Genomic DNA, 26,604 nt, shown 5'->3' with positions numbered 1-26,604 from the left:
TTTAAAATAATATAAATTGTATTAATATTATTAGCATACTAATGATTAAACAAAAAGGAAAAAAACAGATTTGCCAATTTTCCCCAATACTGTTGCTTAAAAAAATGCTAAGAAAAATTTCTACTGAGTTCAAAATAGAGTTTTCTGATCAAACCAACATCATTAAAATTTGATGGCAGACCTTTTTTCCCTTCACATCCAGATTTGGAAGAAAATACTAAGGCTTCTCTACGTTTAAGAGATATGTATCAATACATTTATTCTTGTAAGCTATGATTGAAAAAGAGAAAATGTTGGCTCAGTATAAAAGGGAGACAAATAGGAAACTTTTTAGGTTATCTGGGCAACAATAATGAAAGGCTAGGAAAAAGGAAAACATTTAAAGAATATATAAATAGGATCATTTTAGGCACCACTCTGTTTCTAGCATCTAGCACCTAACACAAACTGGGGCACAGAATAGGGGTTTCAAAATATTGGAGGAAATTGAATAAATGATAAGAAAGAGAAGTGAAAAGAAGGTCATCTGAAATGCAAGAACCAATAAAAATTGAGGAAAATGGATACAGTAGCACATTTCATATTATCTTCAAAGTATATTTCCAGGCCTCTCAGATATGAGAATTTAGTACAAGATGAAGGTTATTACTCTCTGTGTATCGAATATATCTGAGACCCAGACCATCATAATATGCCAATAGCCAATGCTTTGTGGCCATCTGGATTAAATGAAAACAAAGTTAAGAGAAATGGTATAGAATCAGCTTCTAATACATGTAGCAAATGCTCATAGGTTTATTCCTATTAAGTCTAATTATAATTATTGGGAGATTAAATAATGAAAAATCTAAATTATAGAAATAATTGTGATGGTTAATATTTCTGAAGTAAGTAATTTTAAATTTATTATTAAAAATTCTGATTAGTGTGTTTAATGTCTTAAACATGTTCATCAACAATAGAGTGACCATAGGGCTACTTTGCCTAGGGCACCCCAACTTCTGCTTTTGTCTAAGCATAATTATGTCTCTTTTAACTTTTAAAAGTTCCTTAGTATGAACTACAAAATATATGTTTACCTTATCTATAAATAAACCTCACAGGCCTTTTTATTTCAAAGCTAATGTCATGTGCAGGCCCAATCTGACTCCACTGGGTTTTCTTAGCTTCTTTGCTGGAGGCCCAGAGACTTGCATTTCCTCTATTCCAAGCTGGCGCCATCCACATTACCTCCTTGAAGGACCAGTTTTCCCGACCCCTTTCCTTTCTGTACCACAGTCAAGTGTTTAGAGCCATATCACCTTAATATGCTTTTGTTCATCACTGATGGGACAAGGGAAACGAATACTAAATATGGAGAAATTGGAATGATTACAGAATTGTATTAAGTCCTTCCAAAATCCTCGTAAAATCCTTTTGCTGTTTTACTGTCTCATCGGATATGATAAATGAAAATCTCTTCGAATTTCTCCCCTTAACTTTTGTTTCTTAACAAACATTTTCTTCCTTCTTATTCTGTCCTCACCAAGGATCATGTATATACTTGCATCCAAGGTGGACTTGCTTTCTTCCCATATATAAGCCCCCAATTAATATGAAATAATATGCATCCTTTAGTCAGAATGAGCTAGTTTTCTATTGCTTCATAGCAAATTACCACTAACGTAACAGCTTAAAGTAACACCCATTTATTATCCCACATTACTATAGGTCAGAAGTCTGGGTGGGCTTGACTGGGTTCTCTGCTTAAGGTCTCACAAGGCCAAAGTCAAGATATCATTCAGGCTGTGCTCTTGTTTAAAGGTTTTGGAAAGTATCAGCTTACAAACTCATGCAGGTTTTTGCTACAATTCAGTGCCTTGCTTCTGCTTTAAGAGTTTCACCTGGAACGCTGTCTCTACTAAAAATACAAAAAATTAGCTGGGCTTGGTGGCACATGCCTGTAATGCCAGCTACTGGGGAGGCTGAGGCAGGCGAATCGCTTGAACCCAGGAGGCGGAGGTTCCAGTGAGCCAAGATTGCGCCACTGCACTCCAGCCTCGGTGACAAAGCGAGACGACGTGTCAAAAACAAAAAGTTTCACCTGGTTAGATCTCCATGTCTTAAAGTAAACTGAAAAACTTTAATTACCTCTGCAAAATTCCTTCACAGCAGTACTTAGATTAGCATTTGATTGAATAGCTAGAGGTCAGAAATCTTGGGATTGCCATATTTAGAATTCTGTCTACCACACTGAATATATTCTATTTGCATATCTGAAGCTTCCTGTGTTAATCACTGAGCAGTGCATTATAACAACATATCTCTCACAAATGTGAAGACCTCTAAATATTCAAAAATTTTTCAAAAAATATTTTTTATAAAAGTATACCCATTGAAGGTGGGCACAGGCTTCTAATATGCTTGCTAATTTCTTCTGCAAAAGTATATGTCCCACTAGACTGAGTGGGCAAAAATCTGATTGTCAAACTTGAATCCATCATGGAGCTTGATATTAGACTTTGAATATATAAATCCCCAATGAATGTATTGGAACTCCCTTGAATACTTAATTACACTACCAATTCAATTAGAAACTAAGATTTATGTAGACAAAAGTTAACCTATTCTTTGCCTAGTCCAAAGGCTTAAAAATGTCAAAATATTACATATTAAACTAATAAGGCTTTTCAGTACAAACAATATAATTCTATCAAAAAAGGTATTGAAGTAAAAAGATGACCTCAATAATTGCTTTAAGTATTTTAAGTCCCTGAAATTCTCTATGGTTGAGGTGCCATAATGCAAAAAAAAAAAAAAAAAAAAAAAAAAAAAAGCCAAATTGCTGTTTAATAAAAATTAAGCTATTTAAAAATGAGCTTAACCTCTTCTCACCTAGCAAAAATGATTACTTCTGCTGAAATGTGGTATGAAGAATGTACTGATGTTTGGAAAGGGAAGGGTCTGGAGATTCTCACAGTACAGTGTTGACATAAAGGGCTATTTAAATATGTTTTAGTGTATGGATATGCTTGTTTTTGGCAGTTGCTTCCTGGGTGGTCTGTATACCTGTTTGACAATATGTCAAGTACATAAAATCAGAATATTCAGAAGCATAGAGAAGAATAACCTGGATCATTCCAACCTGCTCAAAGACAGAAAAAAAAAAAAGTTAGGATGTTGAAGCAACTAAGTTTCCATAGAATGCCTGGAGAGTCAGAGCATCATAGAGCTGGGAACTTGGTGGTAAAGGATACACAGCCTCTCTCATCAACAAGTATTAGAGGAATATTCACAGCAGGAAACTTATTCAATCAGCATTTATCTTTGCCAGCTTTAAGTATTTACCAATTTTCTATACGTTAAAGTCCTTAAAAAGTCTCATGAAACACGTGTACACACACCCACACACACACACACACGCACACACACACGTAAACACTGACTATCCCCATTGATTATCAATCATTCTCAGCTTATGGCAGAATTGCTCAAAGAGGGTTATGCAGAAACCTGGGATTCCATAAGACCCTTTCAGCGGGTCTTCTAAGACCTTTTCAAGAGGTATATACAAAGTTAAAACTGTGTTGACATTTGCAGTGATGGTGCCAAAGTAATGGTAGGTAAAATTGCCTAGTCAAGGCAGTGGCACCAACTTCACTGTCAGTCATTTTATTCACTGCCGCTTACTCCCAGGAGGGGTACCATGACAATTTCACTTCAAAATTTCCAGATGTAGCAGTAACATTTATTCATTTTATCAAATCTCAACACTGGAGTATATACATTTTAAAAATATTTATGTGTAACAAAAAGGAAGTATGGATAAAGCATTTCTGTTGCAGGCTAAAATATGATGTCTCAGTTAAAAGTATTGTGAGATTGTTTGAGTTATGAGCTGAGCCAGCTGTGCTTTTCATGAAGCATCATTTTTTCATTGAAATAATAAGTGACAAACAGTATTCAGACTTGGAAATCTGAGCAATACTTGCCTAAAAATGAACAAAGTGAACCTGTCACTCTGTGAAAACCAACTGATGGTATTATGACTATTTTTCTTGCCAAGAATAAAATTCAAGTTTTCAAGTGAAAAATTAGAATATTGGAAAACTTTCATCTGTCACCATGAGCTTGACAGCTTCTCAAAACTTAAATACTTTTCTGATAATATAGATGGTGATATTAACAGATAGATTAGATAGATAGATAGATAGATAGATAGATAGACAGACAGACAGACAGATAGTAGGGTGAAATGTGTCAACATTTAGAAGATCTACCTGACTCAGTGAACTAATATATTCCAATCAATAGATAATTGATACTAAAAATTCATGCAGGGTTAAAAGATCCATTTAAAGTGTAAGATATACCAATAGATATTAATATAATAGAGTGTGAAAGTTCATCCTATGCTTTCAGATTCTACATTGTCCCATTCCACAAACTTTTAAAACACTACGACATGGGTTTTAGAAAACACACAATAATCTGAAAATAGTCCTCCATTTTTCAACTACATTCTGGGTAAGGCCACATTTTCCTCATACAGGTCAACCGTAATAACATACAGAAACATCTTACATGCAGAAGCAGATATGAAATTCAGCTGTCTTCTAGAACCCAAACAAAGAAACTCTCAAAAATATAAAACAAAGCCATGCCTTCTCATTATTTTTATTGTTCTAGATAATATAGCTAATTTTTGTAAAAATTATGAATGCATGTCCTTTATGCTAACATTTGATGAGTTTTATTAATTTTAAATAAATCAAAATGTTTTTAGAATTTATCTATTTTAATTTCTAATACAGCAATAATTGATAAATGTAACCTACATGAAAATCTATTTGGGATCTTAAATAATTCAAGAATGTAAAGGAGTACAAAGACCAAAAAGTTTAATAATTACTACCTTGAGGCATACAGACAATCTGAACATCTCTAAAACAGTTTCTAAAACTATTTTTTTAAAAAAACTTGCGGTGACATCTTAACTATAAAACCAATTATCCAAGTTAGTGTCACAACACATGTGAATGTTGAGCAAACTGGATTGTGTGACTAAATGTTGCTGCAAGATGTATAAACGTATGTATGTATAAAAATACATACATAAAGTACAGTAGTACTTAAAAAGTTTTCCTTGAAATTCTACTTCCAGCAGTGAGAAAATTCTGGTTGCAAATCACCTAAACATATAAATGATGGAGTAAAAATAACAAAAATCATCTTAAATGCATAGCTGAGTTCACTCTTAAGGGAAATCCTTCCATGGGCTGAAGGAAAAGCAGGGAAGAGTTCTGAGCTGGCACCGATGTGCTGGTTGCCTATAGGCATTTGCCAATCTCAGATCCAAAATGTTCAGCCTTAGCCATCGCACTGGGACAAAGATAATGCCTGTTCAAGGTGAGGTCTCAGAACTGAAACTTCTAATTAAAGTGAGTGGGAGAAGATACCATCTTTCCCCACCCTCCCACACAAATAACTAAACTCAATGAAATGATAAGAAAAACAACCTGCTCCCTAAAAAAAAGTTATAGCATGAAAACTTGTCTACTTTAACCTAGACTCTTTTTGTTTTGTTTTTGTAGAACAGATGGCATTAAAATAAGTTAGACTGATAGCTAAATCCTCAAGAGCAACAATGGATGCCAAAGGACAGGTCAACTAAATCTTCAAAATGTGCTGAAAAAACAAAAATACCAAATAGGTATCCAGAATCCTGGGATTTTATACTCACTTAAAATATCTTTCAAGAATTGAAGTAAAATTAAGACATTTTCATACCAAATAAAACTTAAGTGTGTGTCCCCAGTAGACTTTTACTAAGGGAAATTCTAATAAATATTGCTTCAATAGGAGGAAAGTAAGATTAGGGTAGAGAACTGGTTTGTAAGAAAGAATGAAGAACTAATAAAAACTAATAAAATAATAAATATGTGAATAAATCTAATTGAGCACTGACTGTAGAAAAACATAACATCTTGTGTGTTTTAAAAATCAAATAAGTTGTTTTAAAAAATGGTAACAGCCTACAATAAGGACAGGGGATATAGAATGTTTTAAGGGCTTTATATTCCTGAGAGAAAAGAAAAGATAAACTTTGGACTTGGATATATGTTTGCATTTCTATCATAAACATGTCTTTAATGCATATAGGATTCTCTAAGGTGTATGTGTAAGAATGTAATTAATGACGTCAAGTTGTACAAATGCCAGTTTTACTAAATACCGCCCAAAGTTCTCCAAAATGATTACACCAATTTAAATTCACTCCTGAAGCACATTGTTTCCATAGATTCACATACTTGCCATCACTTTATAATGTAAGATTTTAATTTCATCAATCCCACTGGTAGAAATCTGCTTGTGATCTGAATGTTCATTTCCTTTACTACTAATGAAGTTGGGCATCTTACCATTTTATTTTTTTTAAATTCACCCTTGATGTATTATCTTCCAAAAATGGTCTTTGGAGTCTTTTGCCCTATTTGGCATGTCTACTTCCTTGTTTGTTTCTTACTTACTGATTTAGAAAAGTTGTTTTTATACTCTGGGTTCTAATACTTCGTTGGTTACATGTATTGGAAATACTATTAATATACATCAATAATTGTAAGATTCACCTTATTTCACATTGTAATGTCTTCAATAATATCTGAGAATTAAAATTAGTCATTGTCTTATTTATTTAGTGATACATAAAGTAATGGTATGTCTTGAAATCAATGAAAATTGAAGATACTTTAAAATCCATGAAATATGGTATCCTCTCCCTGACAGAAGCTTGCTTTTGTTCACTTTCATTACTATGTCTTTTAATATGCATACATTTTAAATATTAGTATAGTTTCTTTATGATTAACATTTCTGTGTACTCTCTAAGAAATCTGTCTCTACATCAAAAATAGACTCCTCTTTTTGCAAATTTAAACCATATGAATTAATCTCAAATTTTTTTCATGTGAATAACCAACTTAACATAATGTATTGAACTATGCCTTACCCAGTGATCTGCAGTATACATCAATTTCCAAATACGGGCAACTGCATTTTCATATTTACTGTGTACTATATCTTGGTATCTGATAGCGCAGGTTTCCTTCCTTCCCATATTCTTTCTTCAACAGTACCTTGGCAATTTTCAGACCTATGTTCCTCTATACATCTAGAATCATCCTATCTAGTTCCTTCAAAACTCTCGTTAGAATTTTAATGGAATGCATTGTATTAATAGATCAGTTTGAGGGAAATGAACATTTGTATCATACTTAGTCTTTCAGACCATGAGTAGAGTGTGTCTCTTCATCAAGGTCTTCTTTAATGAATTGTAATATAGTCTATAATATTGTCCATATGTCTTACATATTTGTCATTAGATATATTTCAATATATTTCATATTTTACATAAAATAAACAAGTTTTAATTTCTTACTGCCTATTACCAAAATAAAATGCAATTGGTTATTGCATATTGATTTGATATCTAACCACCAATTAAACTCTCCTACTATTTCTCATAATTTAATTCTATAATCTGTTTTTTCTTTATGTAGATAATACAATTATCTAGTTTATTGTAATGCCTAAAATTTTCAGTGCATTGTCGAATAGAAGTGGTGGTAGCAGAATTGTTTCCTTGTTTCTGATTCTGAAAGGAATGCTTTTAATGCTCCACTGTTTAAAAGGAAAGATATTTACAAGTTGTTTTGTAAGTGACTTCTACTGGTTAATAAAGTTCCTACTTTTCCCTACTTTGCCAAGAGTTTTTATCATGAATGTGTTTTGAATCGTATGAAAGGCATTTTCTTTATCCAAACAAGATGATCATATGGTTTTTATCTTTAATTGGAATATATAGTTACATTTTAAAATGTTCTAATGTTAAACTACCCTTGCATTTCTGGAATAAACCTGCAATAAAATAACCGTACTTGGTTATTTAAAAAAAAAAAGCATTGTAAGATAATATCTGCTAATATTTGGTTTTGACTTTCTTAATTTCTTTCCTAATAAAGAAGGGCTTATCATTTTTCTATTTTACTCTGTCCTCTTAGGATTTAGTAAGACATTTATACAGTTTTAATCCCTCCATTTTCTATTTTCTAAAATAGTTTGTATAACATTGAAATAATCCATCTTTGGAACATAGAAATCAACTACAAAAATCATCAGAGCCTAGTATTTTTGTAGGTAGATTTTATTTTATTTTTATTTTATTATAAGTTTTTTTGAGACAGGGCCTCACTCTGTTGCCAAGGCTGGAGTGCAGTGCCACCATCTCGGCTCACTGCAACCTCTGCCTTTGGGTTCAAGCGATCATCCTGCCTCAGCCTCCCAAGTAGCTGGGATTACAGGTGCGTGTCACCATGCCCAGCTAATTTTTTTGTATTTTTAGTAGGGATAGAGATTCACCATGTTGTCCAGGCTTGTTTCGAACTCCTGGCCTGAAGCAATCTGCCTGCCTCAGCCTCCCAAAGAGCTGGGATGACAGGCAGGAGCCACTGTGCTTGGCCATGGGTAGCTTTTAAAGAATTGATTCAATTTATTTAACTGTTAAAAGAAGAGATAGGCTTCTTTTTGGCTAATCTCTCAGCTAGAAATAGTTAACTATAATTAATCATGTTTGTTAACAGAACCTGAGTTTGTTACTCCTTATATATATATTGATATATCATGGTACCAATTACTACTTTTTATCTAATCTCAAGCTCTTTACCAGTTCTCAAAACTAACCATAGAAACAGAATTGTTGATGCCACAGTTTAAAGATTTGAAATCACCACGTTTCTTTATTCTGTCTCTAAATGATGGAGGCAACATTAACTTAGAAAGTGTTCTGGTTTTCCATGGCTGCTTGTAATATTGCAAATTCAGTGGCTTAAGGTATCCAAATTTATTTTCTTGCAGTTTTCTAGGTTAGAAGTTTGACACAGACCTCACTGGCTAAAATTAAGTGTTGAAAAGGCTGTTTGTGTTCACTTATGTCGGCTCTAGGGAAGATTCTATTTCCTTGTTTTTGCATGTTCTAGAAGCTGCTCACATTTCTTCACTAGTAACCCCCTCATTCTTCAAACCATCCATAATGAGTTGAATTCTTTTCATATTGTATCTTTGTCTTTCTTTAGTAATCATGTCTCTCTCTGACTCAGAACTTTTCTGCCTCACTCTCCCACTTTTAAGAACTCTTGTGACAACACTGGGCCTACCATGATAATACAGGATAATCTCCCTATTTCAAGGTCAGTTGATTGGCAGCCTTAATTCCATCCACTACCTTAATTCCTTGTTGCTTTGTAACCTAACATATTCATAAATTCCAGGGATTAGGGCAAATACACTCTTGAGGACCATTATTCTGCCTACCACAAAAATTAAGGCAACTTCATAATCAATAGCAGCAAAGACATAGTTGCCACTTGCACAATGAAATATACTTTATTTCCCTTGAAATTTAAGTATACCACTATAGTTCATTCAATCTAAGATTTTAAAAACTTTGAATTAAATTCTGACAACCCTGGTAAGCCATTCATTGTGAAATGAATCCTAATTTCAGGGATTTAAAAGGAAAATGCACATATGTTTTTAAATTGATATTTTTATGGGTTAAAACATATAATAGCATGTATTTTCTTCCATGATCTACATACCTACCTACTGACCTACCAAACCATCTACATAACTATATCAACAGGAAAAAGTGTGTAATTGAGAAGGTGGTAAAAATTATTTTTACTTTTTATCCCCCATGTAGCTTTTCAAATATAAGCTTAGTAAATAACTATAATTTATCAACGGAAGCACTTGCTTAATAATATTCTGTAACATTAACATAGCCTAACTCATTTAAAATGCACAAACCTTTTGACTCAGCGAATGAGCACAATATCCTATTGTTTTAAAGTTGAAATATTGGTAAATAAAATTATTTCTAAGTTTGTGTTTGTCATTTCCAATTTAATTCTATATCTTCATCTGAAGACATTGTTCTCACATTCAGTTTTCTAGTTGTATTTTTATCTATTGTATAAAAATGCTTTATGTTATAAAAGAAAGGTGACAGTACAGTCAGAAGATCTGAGGTAGAGTCTAGCACTATCATTTACTATCAGTGATTCTGGGAAAATCTGTAACCTCTCCATGGGGAATAAGAGGATGTGATAGAAACTGGTGTAGATAAAATGCCAGTTAACTAGCTGCTTTGCGACTGTCACAGTTTCACAGTATTCTGTGAGACAGAAGATGTAGCCTCTATTTTAAAGGTGAGGAATCCAAGCTTTCGAGATATTAGTGTGCCTAAATTCACATAGTCAATAAGTAGCATAGCCCTGATTTAAATCTAGACATCTGACTTCAAAATCTATGATCCTTTTGTTTTTCGGGGCTTTCTTCATCTGTAAAATAATAATGATAACAAAATTAGAGAGTTCAGATTTTGAGGGAATTAAATGAAATAATGTCCATGAAAATACTGTTTGAATTACAGTGCAAAGCATAAATCTTACCATTGCTTTGAAAATACAAGCATTCCTCTCCATTTATAACTCACATTAATAATATAAATTCAAATCCTGTAAGTGCTGTTCTTTCCTCTTACTATACCTAGGAGAATAGGGAGAAGCATCTTAAAGTTATCATTCAACCCTATATGATCCAAACTAATAAATACTAAATCCACTTCTTCCCTTTCTCTTTCCTCTTTCCATATTTTCATTATAGAAAAAAAAAGTAAAATGGCTGACTTCACATCGGTTATAGATAAAAGAGAAAAGAAGTAAACAATGACTTAAAAGCATCTGTCAAAAAATATATCCCTTTGGATTACATGAGGAGATTTTAAAATGTGTACGAATAAACATTTTATTGATATTAACCCTAAATCACTTTGGCTTTGTTTTACTAGAGAGTGATAGCTGTTAAGATGATTGATAAGCTATATATATGCTCATTTAATTTTTTAACAAGTCACAGAGCAGTTTACCAGCATTTTCTCTTAATAACAATAGAGAGGTTATTAATATTGCGCCATATTTTTCTTGCCCTGTAAATGAAAATATGAACATCAGGGAAGATTTTTATGCCTTAGGCTACAAGTAACGTAAAAGTCTTAAACTGGCTTAGTAATAAGGATATACTGACTCACATATTCAGAAACCCAAACATTAGACTGGGCTCCAGGGTTGGAGGATTCAACAATATCATCCAGGAGAAAGAAACCTTCCATCTCTTCATTCTGCAGTATATGATGTCAGATTCATCCTAAGGATGGTTTCCTTCCTGATTATAGTGGTCAGGGTTGCATTCTTCCTTCTTTATATCCAGTGGAGGCATATATGATCAAGCTCTAACCATCAAAAATGCTACCTTTTTCAGCTTGTTGAGACAAATATAGGGAACAGATCATATGTCTCAACCAGGGCAACGGCATGTGCTGACTGGCTTAGGCCTAGGGTCCTGAAACAATCCCCATGAGAGGCCTAGACTAATCATAACCCAACCCCGTAGGGCTACCCTTTCCTAACATAGCATTGCAGCTACACAGTGGTAGATGCATGGATGATGAGGTGGCAACCACAATGTATATGTCTCACAAATATCTTTATAAATCTTATAAATATACAGTTATCCCTTTGTATCCATGGGGGATTGGTTCCAAAATCCATAGATGCTCAATTCCTTTTTATATGATGGAGTGGTATTTGATTATAACCTATGCACATCCTCTCCTATACTTCGAATCATCTCTAGATTACCTTTAATACCTAATATAATACCTAGCACTTACAAGATAAGTGCTATGTAAATAGTGGTTATACTATATTACTTTTAATTTGCATTTGTTGTTCTCGCGGCATTTTTACTTCTTATTTTTATTTAGACAAAATATTTTTGAACCACAAGTGGTTGAATCCATGGAGATGGAGTCCATAATACAGAAGACTGACTGTATATGACTCCAGACATAGGCATAGGTAGTGTGACAAGAAGGTTTTTGTGGGGTTTGGGTGAAACAGATTAATTTGACTTGGTTGTTATAAGTTTTCATTTTACCTCTCTTGAAGAAATATTTCAGATTTTTACTCTGTCAAGACTGCATAGGGAAAGATCCCATCTGTATTTGGGCTAAAGGAAAAAAATCTGCCATAAGATACGGAAGGGAGAACTAGGCTTTAGTGATGTCAGAGGTGCTGATGACAATCTAAGGAATCAGCAAAACAGAGAGAATTCAGGAAGGGCACTGGACTTTTCACACCCTATGCTGTAATATTTAAAACTGATTTATTTGAAGATCTTAATGAACAGGACAAACAGAGCCAAAGATTCAATAAATTGCTTTCCTGCCAAATCTTACATACTCTGATTATCAGAACACACTGAGGTACTCAATTATTCAAATGTGTTTTAAATTAGAAAATAAGATTTACATATACTATATCACAAATATACACACAATTTTGAATTAGTAGATTTAGCAAGATGTGAAGTTCTGTTGTTATCAAAACAGAAATTGGTTCTTCTTATTAGTAGCTGCTTACAGGCTATAAAGAGTCAGTTCGTGTGTATAGCTATGGAAGATGGCGCCTGAGTTGCTGATTTCTCACATGTGCTCAAGCAAGGCAAGATGTTGAGCTATCCCTATCAAACAAGGTTTTGGGGGCAACATTGCTGCTTACATGAAAGAAAAGGTTATTATTTTGAGACAAGCTTTACTGGTAATCAAAAGCTTCCATGGTTAGGGTAACAAAAACCAGATATAAAGTTTTAAATTCTGGAGATTCAGACAGGAAAAAAAGAAAACTGGGGGAAGCAGGCAAGAGAGTCAACAGTAGGAAGATGGTCCCTACATCAATTCCGCTTTTCCTTAGGTGCCCAGCTCTTTTCATGCCGACAATTCCTTCTGAACCAAATATTCCCTTGATTCCATCATCATCCACTTTACATTATTATAACTACTTTCCATCATAAGTTTTATGAATAATACATGTCAAAAATCCTTACATTATCTAAGATTTTAAACATATGAGGAGGTTGATGAAAAATTAGGTTAATGGAACTAGTTAGAATTATCTTTTAAAATACTAATATCCCTATGTTCTGTTTCTACACCCTTTTATTTATTATTCACTTTATAAAAAAACAAATGACACAACAAAATGGTCAAGTTAAAATACTGCTCATCCTATAGAAATGAACCCTACATGATATGCCAAAATTAGATTACAATTCTTAAATGAACCTTACCAATAATATATTGTTACACACAGCTATGTAACTTAAAATTAAATATATATATTTATATATAAAGATTGGGGTATCTTTGGATAGATACATTTATATTTATATAGATACATTTTAAAACATGAAGATATATGTGACCATTTTCTCAAAATTAGAAGAACAGTGGTTTCATGAATTCTGTTGGCTATCTGGTTCTGTTTTTGGCACTTTAGATATCTAATACAAATGGTGAAAAATTTGCCACTTCATGTAAGAAGAATCATACTGAATCAAGCAGTTTATTTCGACACAGTCTGCAAAGGTCTTTAAGCATACATAACTCAAAAAATAATCTGTTATCCTGCAAATTAGTCAAACATAATGTCATTAATATATTTTGTCTTTGGTTATTAATAATAATAAAATTTTATTGAACCCATGTGTGTATCTCTGAGAAAATAACAAAAAAGGACTAATTATAGCCTTAAAGCATCACTTAAAGATGGTCTCCAATATATATAGTTGATACATGTCTTTTACACTGAAGTGCTGACAAATGATTAAACATATAGGTAGAAAATATGTATGTCTGACATTTTGAAGTTATTCCTTTATAACCAGAACACAAATAATTTCCTATACTTTAACAAGTGATATGTTCAAGTTCTCCAGAACTCCAAAAGTGTGAGAATTTTCACACTTACCAACAGTATCACATGGTTCATCTTTGTGCACACAGAAATCTTTCCTAGAAAGAAAAATAGAAAACTGAAATAAAGATAAATTATTTTGTACAAACAAGACATCATGTGACTCATTTTTAATAGTTATATGATTAATTGAAGCACATCTGTCATCTCCAAGAATCTAATAAAACTGTGAATAAGATTAATTTTTAATTCTAAGATATGGAAGATTAATTAAATTTTATAGCACATGATATAATTAATCCTCAGACATTAGACAGTTCCCATATGATGGACAATATTTCAAAAGTAAGATCCCATCTTGTTTTGAATTTTACAGTATTCTATTGTTTTATTACAAAAAAAATCTGGTATTGGGACAAGGCTTTCCATTTGAAAAATTACTGGAAGATACCTACTTTATGTAACACAAAAATTATTTCCAGATCAAAGATTTAAATGTAAGAAATACAACTTAAAACAACATCATATTTTCTATCATAAGACTGGCAAAATTTTTAAAAGACTGATAATCATTTTATTAATGGTATAAGGAAATTATTATTTTACATAAATGGGATCTAACTATGTATAATATTTTACAATTTTTACTCTTTATCTGAAATTATATCTTAGCATTCCTAAGAATGCTTCACTCTTGTTATCAATTATTTAGGATTTCATAGAGCAAAATTTAATAGACCTTAATAAGAGTTATGAGATTTGGAGGCAGAATATATGAAAGCAAAACTTTTAATCTACCTCTTACTAGCTATGTGATCTTAGGCAACTTATTTAAACTTGTTGTTCCTCTGTCACCTCATCATAAAGATAGAGGTAGTAATAATATCTACCACCTAGGTTTATTGTTCAATTTAAATGATTTAACATGTATAAAACCTTAAAAACTTAGGTTACTGTGGAAGGGAAATGAATTAACACATATAAGGTATTTAAAACAGCGCCACACACAAAGTAAGCTCTAAAAAGTTAGTTGTGATGTTTTGGTTGGGGATTTTTTTTATTGCTGCTATTAGTGTATCATAACATAAGCAACTTCTTAGCAATAAGCTTTTAGGTTCTATACCATTTTTACTATCACAAACAATATTACAATAGGCTTTTTGTGTGTACATAAATGAGAAATGTAAAATTATCTTTTTAAAAAAATTTCCTCTCTTTGTTACAGGATCTGAAAGCTGTATCTAAATGATAAAAAAAATGACTTTTAAAATTAAGCACAATACTTTTGCCTATTCACCAATGAAGTCTACATTGATCTTTATAATGGTTAGCTTTCAATTCACATCTTGCTTGGCTCATCAGCAGCATTTGTGAGTTAATACATACATATATCTATATATGTATACATATGTATATATAGATATATGTATAAATGTATCTCTATATGTATATATATACAGATATGTATAGATACATGTATATGTATATCTAGATACATATATACATATACAGATACATGTATATGTATATGTAGATACATACATATACAGATACATGTATATGTATATATAGATACATACATATACAGATACAGGTATATGTATATATAGATACATACATATACAGATACAGGTATATGTATATATAGATACATATATACATATACGGATACATGTATATGTATATACAGATATATGAATGTGTGTGTGTGTTGGTAAATGTTCCTTGCATATTAGAAATGTATATTTAATTTTTTGGAGTGCAGTTCCATATATGCTCGTTATATTTAGCTCTTAAAAGCTCTGATATACAATTGCTAAGTAGAATAATCAATACTGGATTGATTTTTACATTGTACTGACAAAAGACTGTTAAAATTCCATTGTGCTTATAATTTTTTGATGTTTCCCTGTGATTCTAATTTTTGATTTGTTTATCTCAAAGTTTATTGTTTATTAAGTACTCGGTCTCTAAGTTTGATTGTTTATTTTGAACTATTATTTTTATTATTGTGTAAAATCTATATGTTTACTTTGCTAAGGTGGATTGTGTCTGATACTAACAAATATTAATATACCGTACTGCACTAATATTTGCTTGTCCTATCTCTTTCATTTTGTTTTCAACATCCATTTTCTCTGAGTTTCTTATAAAGAACACATAGTGAAATTTTAAAAAGCTAGTTATATAATATCTTTTAAATGAATTTAATCCTTTTCTATTATTGATATGTTTGGATTTCTATTATTTATGATTTCTATTTACCAAGTTATATTTCTTTTTTATTTTATTTATTTTATTGTTATTATACTTTAAGTTTTAGGGTACATGTGCACAATGTGCAGGTTTGTTACATATGTATACATGTGCCATGTTGGTGTGCTGCACCCATTAACTCCTCATTTAGCATTAGGTATATCTCCTAATGCTATCCCTCCCCCCTCCCCCCACCCCACAACAGTACCCGGAGTGTGATGCTCCTCTTCCTGTGTCCATGTGTTCTCATTGTTCAATTCCCATCTATGAGTGAGAACATGTGGTGTTTGGTTTTTTGTCCTTGCGATAGTTTGCTGAGAATGATGGTTTCCAGTTTCATCCATGTCCCTACAAAGGACACGAACTCAACATTTTTTATGGCTGCATAGTATTCCATGGTGTATATGTGCCACATTTTCTTAATCCAGTCTACCGTTGTTGGACATTTGGGTTGGTTCCAAGTCTTTGCTATTGTAAATAGTGCTGCAATAAACATACGTGTGCATGTGTCTTTATAGCAGCATGATTTATAATCTTTTGGGTATATACCCAGTAATGGGATGGCTGGGTCAAATGGTATTTCTAGTTCTAGATCCCTGAGGAATCTCCACACTGACTTCCATAATGGTTGAACTAGTTTACAGTCCCACCAACAGTGTAAAAGTGTTCCTATTTCTCCACATCCTCTCCAGCACCTGTTGTTTCCTGACTTTTTAATGATCACTATTCTAACTGGTGTGAGATGGTATCTCATTGTGGTTTTGATTTGCATTTGTCTGATGGCCAGTGATGATGAGCATTTTTTCATGTGTTTTTTGGCTGCATAAATGTCTTCTTTTGAGAAGTGCCTGTTAATATCCTTCACCCACTTTTTGATGGGGTTGTTTGTTTTTTTTTGTAAATTTGTTTGAATTCATTGTAGATTCTGGATATTAGCCCTTTGTCAGATGAGTAGGTTGCGAAAATTTTCTCCCATTTTGTAGGTTGCCTGTTCACTCTGATGGTAGTTTCTTTTGCTGTGCAGAAGCTCTTTAGTTTAATTAGATCCCATTTGTCAATTTTGGCTTTTGTTGACATTGCTTTTGGTGTTTTAGACATGAAGTCCTTGCCCATGCCTATGTCCTGAAAGGTATTGCCTAGGTTTTCTTCTAGGGTTTTTATGGTTTTAGGTCTAACATGTAAGTCTTTAGTCTGTCTTGAATTAATTTTTGTATAAGGTGTAAGGAAGGGATCCAGTTTCAGCTTTCTACGTATGGCTAGCCAGTTTTCCCAGCACCATTTATTAAATAGGAAATCCTTTCCCCATTGCTTGTTTTTCTCAGGTTTGTCAAAGATCAGATAGTTGTAGATATGTGGCATTATTTCTGAGGGCTCTGTTCTGTTCCATTGATCTGTATGTCTGTTTTGGTAGCAGTACCATGCTGTTTTGGTTACTGTAGCCTTGTAGTATAGTTTGAAGTCAGGTAGTGTGATGCCTCCGGCTTTGTTCTTTTGGCTTAGGATTGACTTGGCAATGCTGGCTCTTTTTTGGTTTCATATGAACTTTAAAGTAGTTTTTTCCAATTCTGTGAAGAAAGTCATTGGTAGCTTGATGGGGATGGCATTGAATCTATTTATAGATTCTAGATTCAATGCCAAGTTATATTTCTTTGTTTTTCTTTTTCTCTTTCTTCCTTTTATTTTTCACTCACTTTTTTTGGCTACTTTGAAAGTAACATTAAATTGTGGTTGATGTATGATTCCTTTTACTTTCTAAAGTATGATATATTTGTTCTCTATTGCTGCTGTAAAAATTTCATAAATTTGGTGACTTAAAACAACACAAAACTTTAACTTACAGTCTGAAGGCCAGAATTTTGAAATGGGCTTTACTGCACTAAAATCAATATGTGAGCAGTATCATGTTCCCTCTGAAAGCTCTAGACAAGAATATGTTTCCTTGCCTTCACTAGCTTCCAGAGGCTACCCAGGTTTCTTGACTGAGGGCCTCCTTCTATTTTCAAGGTCAACGATTGCATCACTCTGCCCCCTGCTTCCATCCTCATATGACCCTCTCTGACTCTCCACTCTCTCTCTTTTCCTCACACCAGGATAATCTCGCCCCCTCAAGATCCTTAATACAATCACATCTGCACAGTCATTTCTTCCATATGAGATAACATATTTTCAGGTTCTGGAAATTAGAGCACAAACATCTTTGCAGGGGATGTTACTTTTCCTGCCTACCACATATCCTTAGAATGTCTAAAGCTCTTCCTCCTGAAAAAGGCAAGAATATAACATTCTTTTAATCCAATCTCTCCCTTCAATTTCTCATGTGTTTTTAATCTGAAATTATGGTTCCATCTTGATTTTTCAAATCTAAAATTAGACTGTTTCTTTTAAAAACCATCAGGGCTTATGTAGCAATTTGCCTATTTATTTAGCAATTTATTTTCTCAGTTATAATTTACTTTCTAGACATCTCACTATTCTTTTTCTTTAAGTACATTCTTCAGCATCTCTTCCAATGAGGATCTATCTATGAATGGTAAACTTTGCTTGTTTTTTCTTTTGCTTTCATTTTTATTGTTTTGCATGTATTCCTAACTGAATAGTAACTGAGTTGTTATAAAGTCAAATTTATTGACTCTCAACACACTGAAGATACCATTTCATTTTATTCCAGCATTCATAAATATTGATTAGAAGTCTCTGATTACAGTTTTTGCCTTTTTTTCATGCATTTGCTTTCTGCTTACTTTTTTAACACTCTTTCCGTCTTTATAATTCTACAGTCCCACGAAGATGGGTCAAGGTACTGATTTTGTTTTTATTTATCTTCTTTGGTACTTGGTATATTTTCAACTTAAAGATCCATGAACACTTAAAAATTCTTACCATTATCTATTTAGTTAATCCCTCTGACATTCCATTCTCTTCTCCTAGAACTTCTTTAGGAATATGATAGTTCTTCTCATCCTGATGTCTGTAGTGCTCAGGCACCTTTGTGTATTTGCATCTCTTAACCACTCTATGTAGCCTGCTGGGAGAATCCCTCGGATCTATCATCCAATCCACTAATGCTCTCTTCAGATGGATCTAATCTGCTCTTCAATTTAGAAATTGAAATTTTAAGTATACGTACCATATTCCATATTTCTTCCTGAGAACATTTATTTTCATCAGTTTTCAAATCAACTGTTTTCCTCCAAAACATCTTATTCTCATATTTTGAAATTTTTTATTGTTTTTAATTAGGTGGACATGCTTGTTTTATAATCCCTGTTAGTACTTTTAAAAAATTATTATTCTTTAATATGCCTCTGGGTTCTTACAATGGAATATGTTATCATTGGTCATTTTGGAATTATATTATGAACTCAGTCAGTGGGATGTTAATTGTGATTGCCTCATGGTGTAAGTTGAAAGAGAGTCCCTTCAGAGCAGTTTTGCATATGCTTTCACTAAGTGCTTCAATTTTGAAATCAGATTCATGGTAATGAATACCCAGAGGAAGCATTTTTGTCCTAACCTGGGGTGATGGATGAGGCAGAATGTTTCTTTGTTCACAACCTGTGCTTGCTGGCAGAACTTTTACCAGTTCATACTTTTATTAAGGATCTAAGTATCTGCAAATTCTAGTTGTGTGTAATCATTTCAGTTCCACTTCCCCACTTTGCACAGACTCATTAAAACATAAAAACCTAGATTTTTTTAGTTCAAAAAACTCCCTCAGGGAAGCTACCACATTACCTTAGATGCTTACTAAACTTGTTGCCAGAACTTGCTTTGTTTTTGGCTCATCTGTGCATGTGAAAGTGCGCTTATTGTATTTTTTGCTATGGTTTATAGATGTTCATAATGGGAACATTTTCTGATTATCTAGACAGCCAGATTCTCACATAATTAAAAGAACTGGACTTAATCTGTGACCTACCATATAGGAATGAAGTGCAGTAAAATGATACGTTAGTTTATTGTTAGCATTAGGTCTAAATATATATAGAAACAAGCCATAGGCCTTTTTTATTATTACATTTTATATCATGCAGCTACTTTCACCAAATGCTTTAAAAGACTGCAGAGCTGCCTCAATAAGATGTTCAGTTGATATTTAATAGTTTTTCAAAAATGTCTTTCAACAAGTGGGGATTATTTTACTTATAAATTATTGTAAAAAATAAGTGATTACTACAATATTGTTATTTTTCTTCCAAATGGTTGGAGATAGAAAAAAATATTTGTTGCTAGCCATGAGTATAAGATAGGGATGAAGTATTTTAATATCAACATTAATTATTAAAATTGTTCTCTGTTTCTCCTGGCAAATTCTGAAAGAGATGACTATGCAAAACAAATATAGACTCAATTATGAGAGTAATGTGGAAAAGGTAGAGCTAAAAGAGAGAAGATAAAACATAACCTTAAATAATATCTTTTCAATACAAGGCACAAAATGAACTTAATATAAACTTAATTCATTTAAATCACACCCGAAATTTAGGAATATATTTACCATTCTCTAGTTATAAATAACAAAAATAATCCAAGTATGATAGGTTATCACATGAATTGCTTCATGAAGTATCAGTGGAAGATGTATTATTCCTGTGGTTCTCTTAGCTGAGAACACTTCTCCAGTATTTCATTAGGACTTAAGCAAGGCAAAGACTCAGGCCCGCTTGCATGTTATCCCTTCTCTCTTTCCTTACTTAATTAACTCCACCCTCAAATACTTGGCTTTAGTTTGTTTTAGTGGCCATGTTTCCCCTACCTCTGTTTGCCTTTATAATGGATCCAGAGGAAACTTTGCTCTAAAGAGGGCCTGCTGCCCACTGCAAAGCTCACCTCATTATACTGGCAAGGGAGCAGGTTTTCCCTAAAACACAGTAGACATAATGTAATGTTACACTGTGCTGTCTACTGATTACTGTATATTTCCAGACAACAGAAACAGTATAACATGTTTTTACCAGTTTGTACAAATTTTAGTGTTTTTCTCAAATATGCTATTATTTTTGTATTCTAGTAAATCCAAAAACTAGTTAATCCAGGCTGGGTGCAGTGGCTCATGCGTGTAATTCCAGCACTTTGGGAGGCCGAGGCGTGTGAATCACTGAGGTCGGGAGTTCGAGACCAGCCTGACCAACATGGAGAAACCCCGTCTCTACTAAAAAAAAAATACAAAAAATTAGCCAGGTGTGGTGGCGCATCCCTGTAATCCCAGCTACTGAAGAGGCTAAGGCAGGAGAATCACTTGAACCCGGGAGGCGGAGGTTGTGGTGAGCCAAGATCATGCAATTGCACTCCAGCCTGGGCAACAAGAGCAAAACTCCTTCTTAAATTAAAAAAAACAAAAAACAAAAAACTAGTTAATCCATTCTTGATAATTTAAAGATGGCTGTTAGCACTTGGTACACTAATCTTCACTTCTTTTGTATATAGATGATATAATCCTATCAGGTTGCTTCCATACTCCTTAAAAGTCTACTGACCCAACAGAATGGATGTTGAAAAGTAGATGCATTTTTTGGTAAATTATTAAAAAGTAAATAGGAAAGAAAGCAAATAAATTTTGATGAAGTAAATAATTTGATTGTCAGTATTGGGAGTTTTAATATTTATAACTTTTATTGTAAATATATATATCTTTCTGAAAATATGTACCAAAATTAGAGGGAAAACTCTAGATAAATGACGGAAGATACATCCAAATTTTATCTCATAAAACATAATCACTATAGCTGTCCTACCCTAAACTTTTCCCATGGTAAGCAGCATGCAACTAGTTTTTCCAAGCAGTCACCATCCCCTTCAATATACAAGATACAAAACAGGAAACCTTGTAAGTCTGGGCAAGACAAGGCTGCTCTCAATCAGAACATTTATTCCCAGGGTTATAATGGAAGGTTTTTGCGAAGCCAAATGGTTCCTTCATAGTCCTGAGGTAAATCCTATCCTTCCCCAACTCTAGTCCCTAGCATCTTTCCACTGGGAAATCACCTTCTATTGCATCATATTTTCTGGTCAGTGTGTTTCAGTGTATTCTAGTCATCAGCTTCCAATCATAGGATTATCCCCCCACATTGAAACCCATGTTCTCAGAGGATGGAAAAGAGATAATATAGTAAAATATGAATGGCTCTGAATCATCCAAACTCAGTAGATGAGATGCCTAGAGCGTTCCTCTTTGCTATCTTTCCTGATGCCTGATTCTTCAGTTCTTCCTTTGATTCTGAGAATATCGAATCAAAATAAGCCAACTATTTCTTCTGTTGCTCAACTTAGGCAAAGTTGATCTCTGTGGCTCAAAACAAATAATATCCTAATGATAAAGGAAAATAATTTCTGCTGGCAGCAAAACATATTCAGAGTCTCAATATAACTATAGATGAAGATGAATGGAAAGGTTTTCTAGCATTATTATTATAAATAAATGACAAAATATCATTTCTCTACATAGGAAACTATAGAAATCAAATATTTACGAGAACACCATGCCTGGTGGTAGAAGTTGTATACTGCATAATTCTATGGACACATTTATAATACACAACATAAATGGCTCCCTCTACTGTTGTGTAGTGTACGGCCTATACAACTGAATATTGTGGGATACATTAAGTGTCTCTAATATGCCATGTACTAAATAAGGGGAAGGACACAACAGAGATAAATAAAATAGGCTTCTACTTGAAAGGCACAGAAGTGGATAAAACATATCACCTCTGTAATGTGATAAGGGTCTCAGGAGCAGTGAGAAAGAAGTCTGGGGAGTTATATTAAATAATGAATAATTCTATTATTCAATTGCCTTTGCCAGCAGACAAATGGAGAAAGAAACACCCAAAACAGATGATACTGAATAAAATGGCAATGCAAAAAATTAAAGAACCACATAAAATCAAATCTTCACCTTAGGGTCAAGAATCACTCAGATGTAGGGGGAAAGGGATTTGGGGTGATTTTTCTAAATATATAATACATCATATCATGATGCATGAGCCTGCAACATGACTATTTGATTTACATAATGTGAATCATGGGACTTCATCTGTAACTAAACAACACGATAAAACTATGACAAATGCACTGCTTATTGTCAAGGGCATTTAGAGTCCACCACATAGCCAATTTCTGTTCACTTAGCAAACAAATGAAAAAAGCATATTACAAAAAAAAAAAAAAAAGAAAAAAAAATCTAGTTATTTCATCCAGAAACGCTAGAAGTACCTCTCACTAAAATTGAAGAATAAATTGTCAGCAGCATTATAAACCAAAGATCAGATGATAATTCTTAATCTTCAGTTCTCCAATAATCAACTTCTTTGCAGAAGACCAAAGTAATGTATTCCTAATTCAAAATATTCAAATATTTATTTTATGGGATGGGGATAGAGATTATTTGCTGACTAGACCTTTGATCGTGTGGATTCAAATTCTCTCATTTTTGGCTCATGTAGACCGTGCACCCGAAGTCTGCATCACAGAGTTTCATTATGTGAGTTTATAGAAATGACACTGTTAGACTTTGGCAACTGGGAAGGCCAATAAATTTTGCCTAAGTTCTGATTTATGTTGAAAAAAATGAAATGTAGCCTTTAATTTCCAAGAATGAAGATGCATCTGAGAATAAGTCTCACTGTAGAGTTTAATAGTGCCTGGGGATATACCTATAAATGATTCATTCAAAAATTATTCTGTAATTTGTATTAAATCAAGTTATTTTTGCAATTTCTATGTTTTATTAAATTTTCTCTTACTTGCCAATGGCATTAGTTTGAAACTAACTTTCACATGTATTATACATAAACCAAAAGCATTTCTGCAAATAGGAAAGGCAAAGCTATCATTAATAAAATTGAATTTTAAAGAGTATTTTCAAAGGGCATAAAGATATATGCCTTCTCCATGATTTCAATAAGAAATGTGAAAATTGCACTAAGAAATCATAGAGTTGAGAGTTAAGAGAACATGTTTTGTGTTTTTGTTACTATGAACCCAGAAGCATAACTAGGTCAGCTTTAAACTATTTACTTTATTGTACTGCACAGGACAATTTGACAAATATATGACCTCAGATAGGTTTGGATTTGTAGAAGCATTATGCATTTTAGCTGAGACCAAACTTGATCCCTGAGCTAAAATTTCTTCCTATTAATGTATGCACATAACCCCCAACATTTACTAGTTATCTACGATGAGCATTTACTAGAAACTGAGCCTGGTTCTGAGTTTACTCTGCCAAATATGGATAATAACATGCAATCCAGGGAGATTAACATTTTTTCCTATGTTATTCTATTTTTCACAGCTTTCTTACAAAGCTAAATAGCTGATCATCTTTACCCTAACTAGAAAGGGATATTTTTTCCTTAACTACATGAAGCACTCATTTAATCTTTATTAACCAAATGGTACTAGGTCACTTAGGAATAAAATATTCTCTTTAGTGGGGTGATTTTTCACTATTATGGCACTGGAAACAAATATGGAGAAAGGGTGATCCTCCACAGAAGCCTTGTCCCACAAGTGAGTAAAGGGAGAACAGTTTGCCAGTATTCATCAGTATTTTATATATGTGTACCCTTTGACAGAGCAAGTACTTTTTAATCTACCCTAAATAAATACTATTACAGCACATGTTTACAACCATATATAAACATATTTATAGAACATTTTCTCTAACAGCAAAAAATTAGAAAGTTCTATAAACAGATAAGTAGTTGAATAAATTAGGATACTTTTATTTGATATATAGTATGTCAGCTCCCCCTCACAAATGATGCAGACCGATATAGGAATGCATCAGTTTCCGATTGCTGCTATAACAGATTACCATGAACTTAGTGGCTTAAAACAACACAAATTTGTTATCTCGTCAGAAGTCAAGTGCAGGTCTTAATGGAACAAAATAAAAGTGCCATAGAGCTGCATTCCTTCTAGAGGCACTAGGGTATAATCTATGTCCTGGCCTTTTCCAGCTTCTAGACATTGCTGGCATTCTTTGGCTTTTGACCTGTTTTTCTGTCTTCAAAACTGGGTTTATAGCATCTTCCAGTCCTTCTCTGACTTTGAACTTCTGCCTCCCTCTTCCTTATTTTAGGACTCTTGTGATTACATTGAACCACTCAAATATGCCAGGATAATGTGCCCATCTCAAGATCCTTAATCACATTTGCAAAGTCCCCTTGCCATGTAAGATGGCATATTCACTGGTTCTGGAGATTAGAACGTGAATATTTGGGGAGGAGGGACATTATTCTGCCTCCCACAATAAATAACATAAAAATACTTGCCAGACATAATCGTAAAGTGAAAAAGCAAACAAATAGAGAAAACTGTGTATAGCATGAAACAATGTTCTTTACATACACACCAACTCTTAACATTGATTACCTTAGGGTTGGAGAGCGGGAGGAGAAGTTGGTAAAAGTTAATTTACTATGTAAACACTAAGGTGTTTCTTTTACTTTTACCATAAGAATATGCTTATAATATGACAATATATTTAAAAGTTATATTTAAACTTTTGCCATGAGAATATGCATTACTTGGAAAATAAAACCATATTAGGCTACATTTCCAAGAAAAGTATACAAAAATAAGCAATTGTTTGAAACAGACTTTTAAGGGAAAATATGGATTATAAAACAGTATGTAAGATGACTTCAACAACATAGATAACATTCTGTTTCCTAAGTGGAGGGGTAAACAGGCAGTTGTTAATTATATTATTATTTATGCTCTTTGTATATATGAAATATATCACACTATGCTTTCTTCTTTTCCTTTTAATAGAATTCTTGTGTTGCATCGCTAGGGAAAGCTAGCAACAAGGGAGGCAATAATGAAGAGTGGTCAGTTCAACATGCTAGTTTTAAGGTTTTTAACACTAAAAAAATTGGATGCAGAAAATTCTAAAGCTTTTTTTAGAGTTTTGAAAGAAAAAATGGCATTGGAAATAAGGAATAAAATCAATGCCACAATATATTTTGTTGGTGAGAAACAAAACTTGTATGTAGACTATGATCCCAATAATGTAACTCCATGTATTTAATTATATGCATACATAAGAAATACCACTGATGAAATATACTTTAAAATGTTAACTATACTTTTTCCTGTGTAGTGGAACTATAAGCTAATTTTTATCTTTATTCTTGTACTTATCAGTTTTCTGTAATATATATTGCATTTGTAATAAGAGAAAATTATAAATCAGTAATCAAATTATGATTATCATCTTCTTTAGTCTCAGAAGCAATATTTCTCAAATCTATTACTGTTAAGAAGGAAGAAAGACTTGACCAATGCAAATGTTTAACCTAGACTCACCTCAAACCTTATAACCATAAGTCCCCTCTCCATCCATGCAAATCTTTCCATCCCTTCTACCAACTTCAATTTACTACTCTTTTTTTTCTTTTTTTTTTGTGAATTTATTATTATTATTATTATTATACTTTAAGTTTTAGGGTACATGTGCACAACGTGCAGGTTTGTATACATA

General features: G+C 33.0%; 1 protein-coding gene across 4 annotated transcripts in view; it reads right to left on the bottom strand.

Moving 5' to 3' along the window:
• ADAMTS19 (ADAM metallopeptidase with thrombospondin type 1 motif 19) overlaps positions 1–26,604 on the bottom strand; it is a 281,046-nt gene that overhangs the window by 174,710 nt on the left and 79,732 nt on the right. For all 4 annotated transcript variants that reach the window (XM_009449594.5, XM_517910.8, XM_054684567.2 and 1 more), the window contains one exon: positions 13,908–13,951. In XM_009449594.5, coding sequence (XP_009447869.2) covers positions 13,908–13,951 — 44 coding nt within the window. The remainder of the gene's footprint in view (positions 1–13,907; positions 13,952–26,604) is intronic.

Source organism: Pan troglodytes, chromosome 4, assembly GCF_028858775.2.
Source record: "Pan troglodytes isolate AG18354 chromosome 4, NHGRI_mPanTro3-v2.0_pri, whole genome shotgun sequence".
Taxonomy (NCBI): Eukaryota; Metazoa; Chordata; class Mammalia; order Primates; family Hominidae; genus Pan; species Pan troglodytes.
This window is presented reverse-complemented; position numbering and strand designations above follow the sequence as displayed.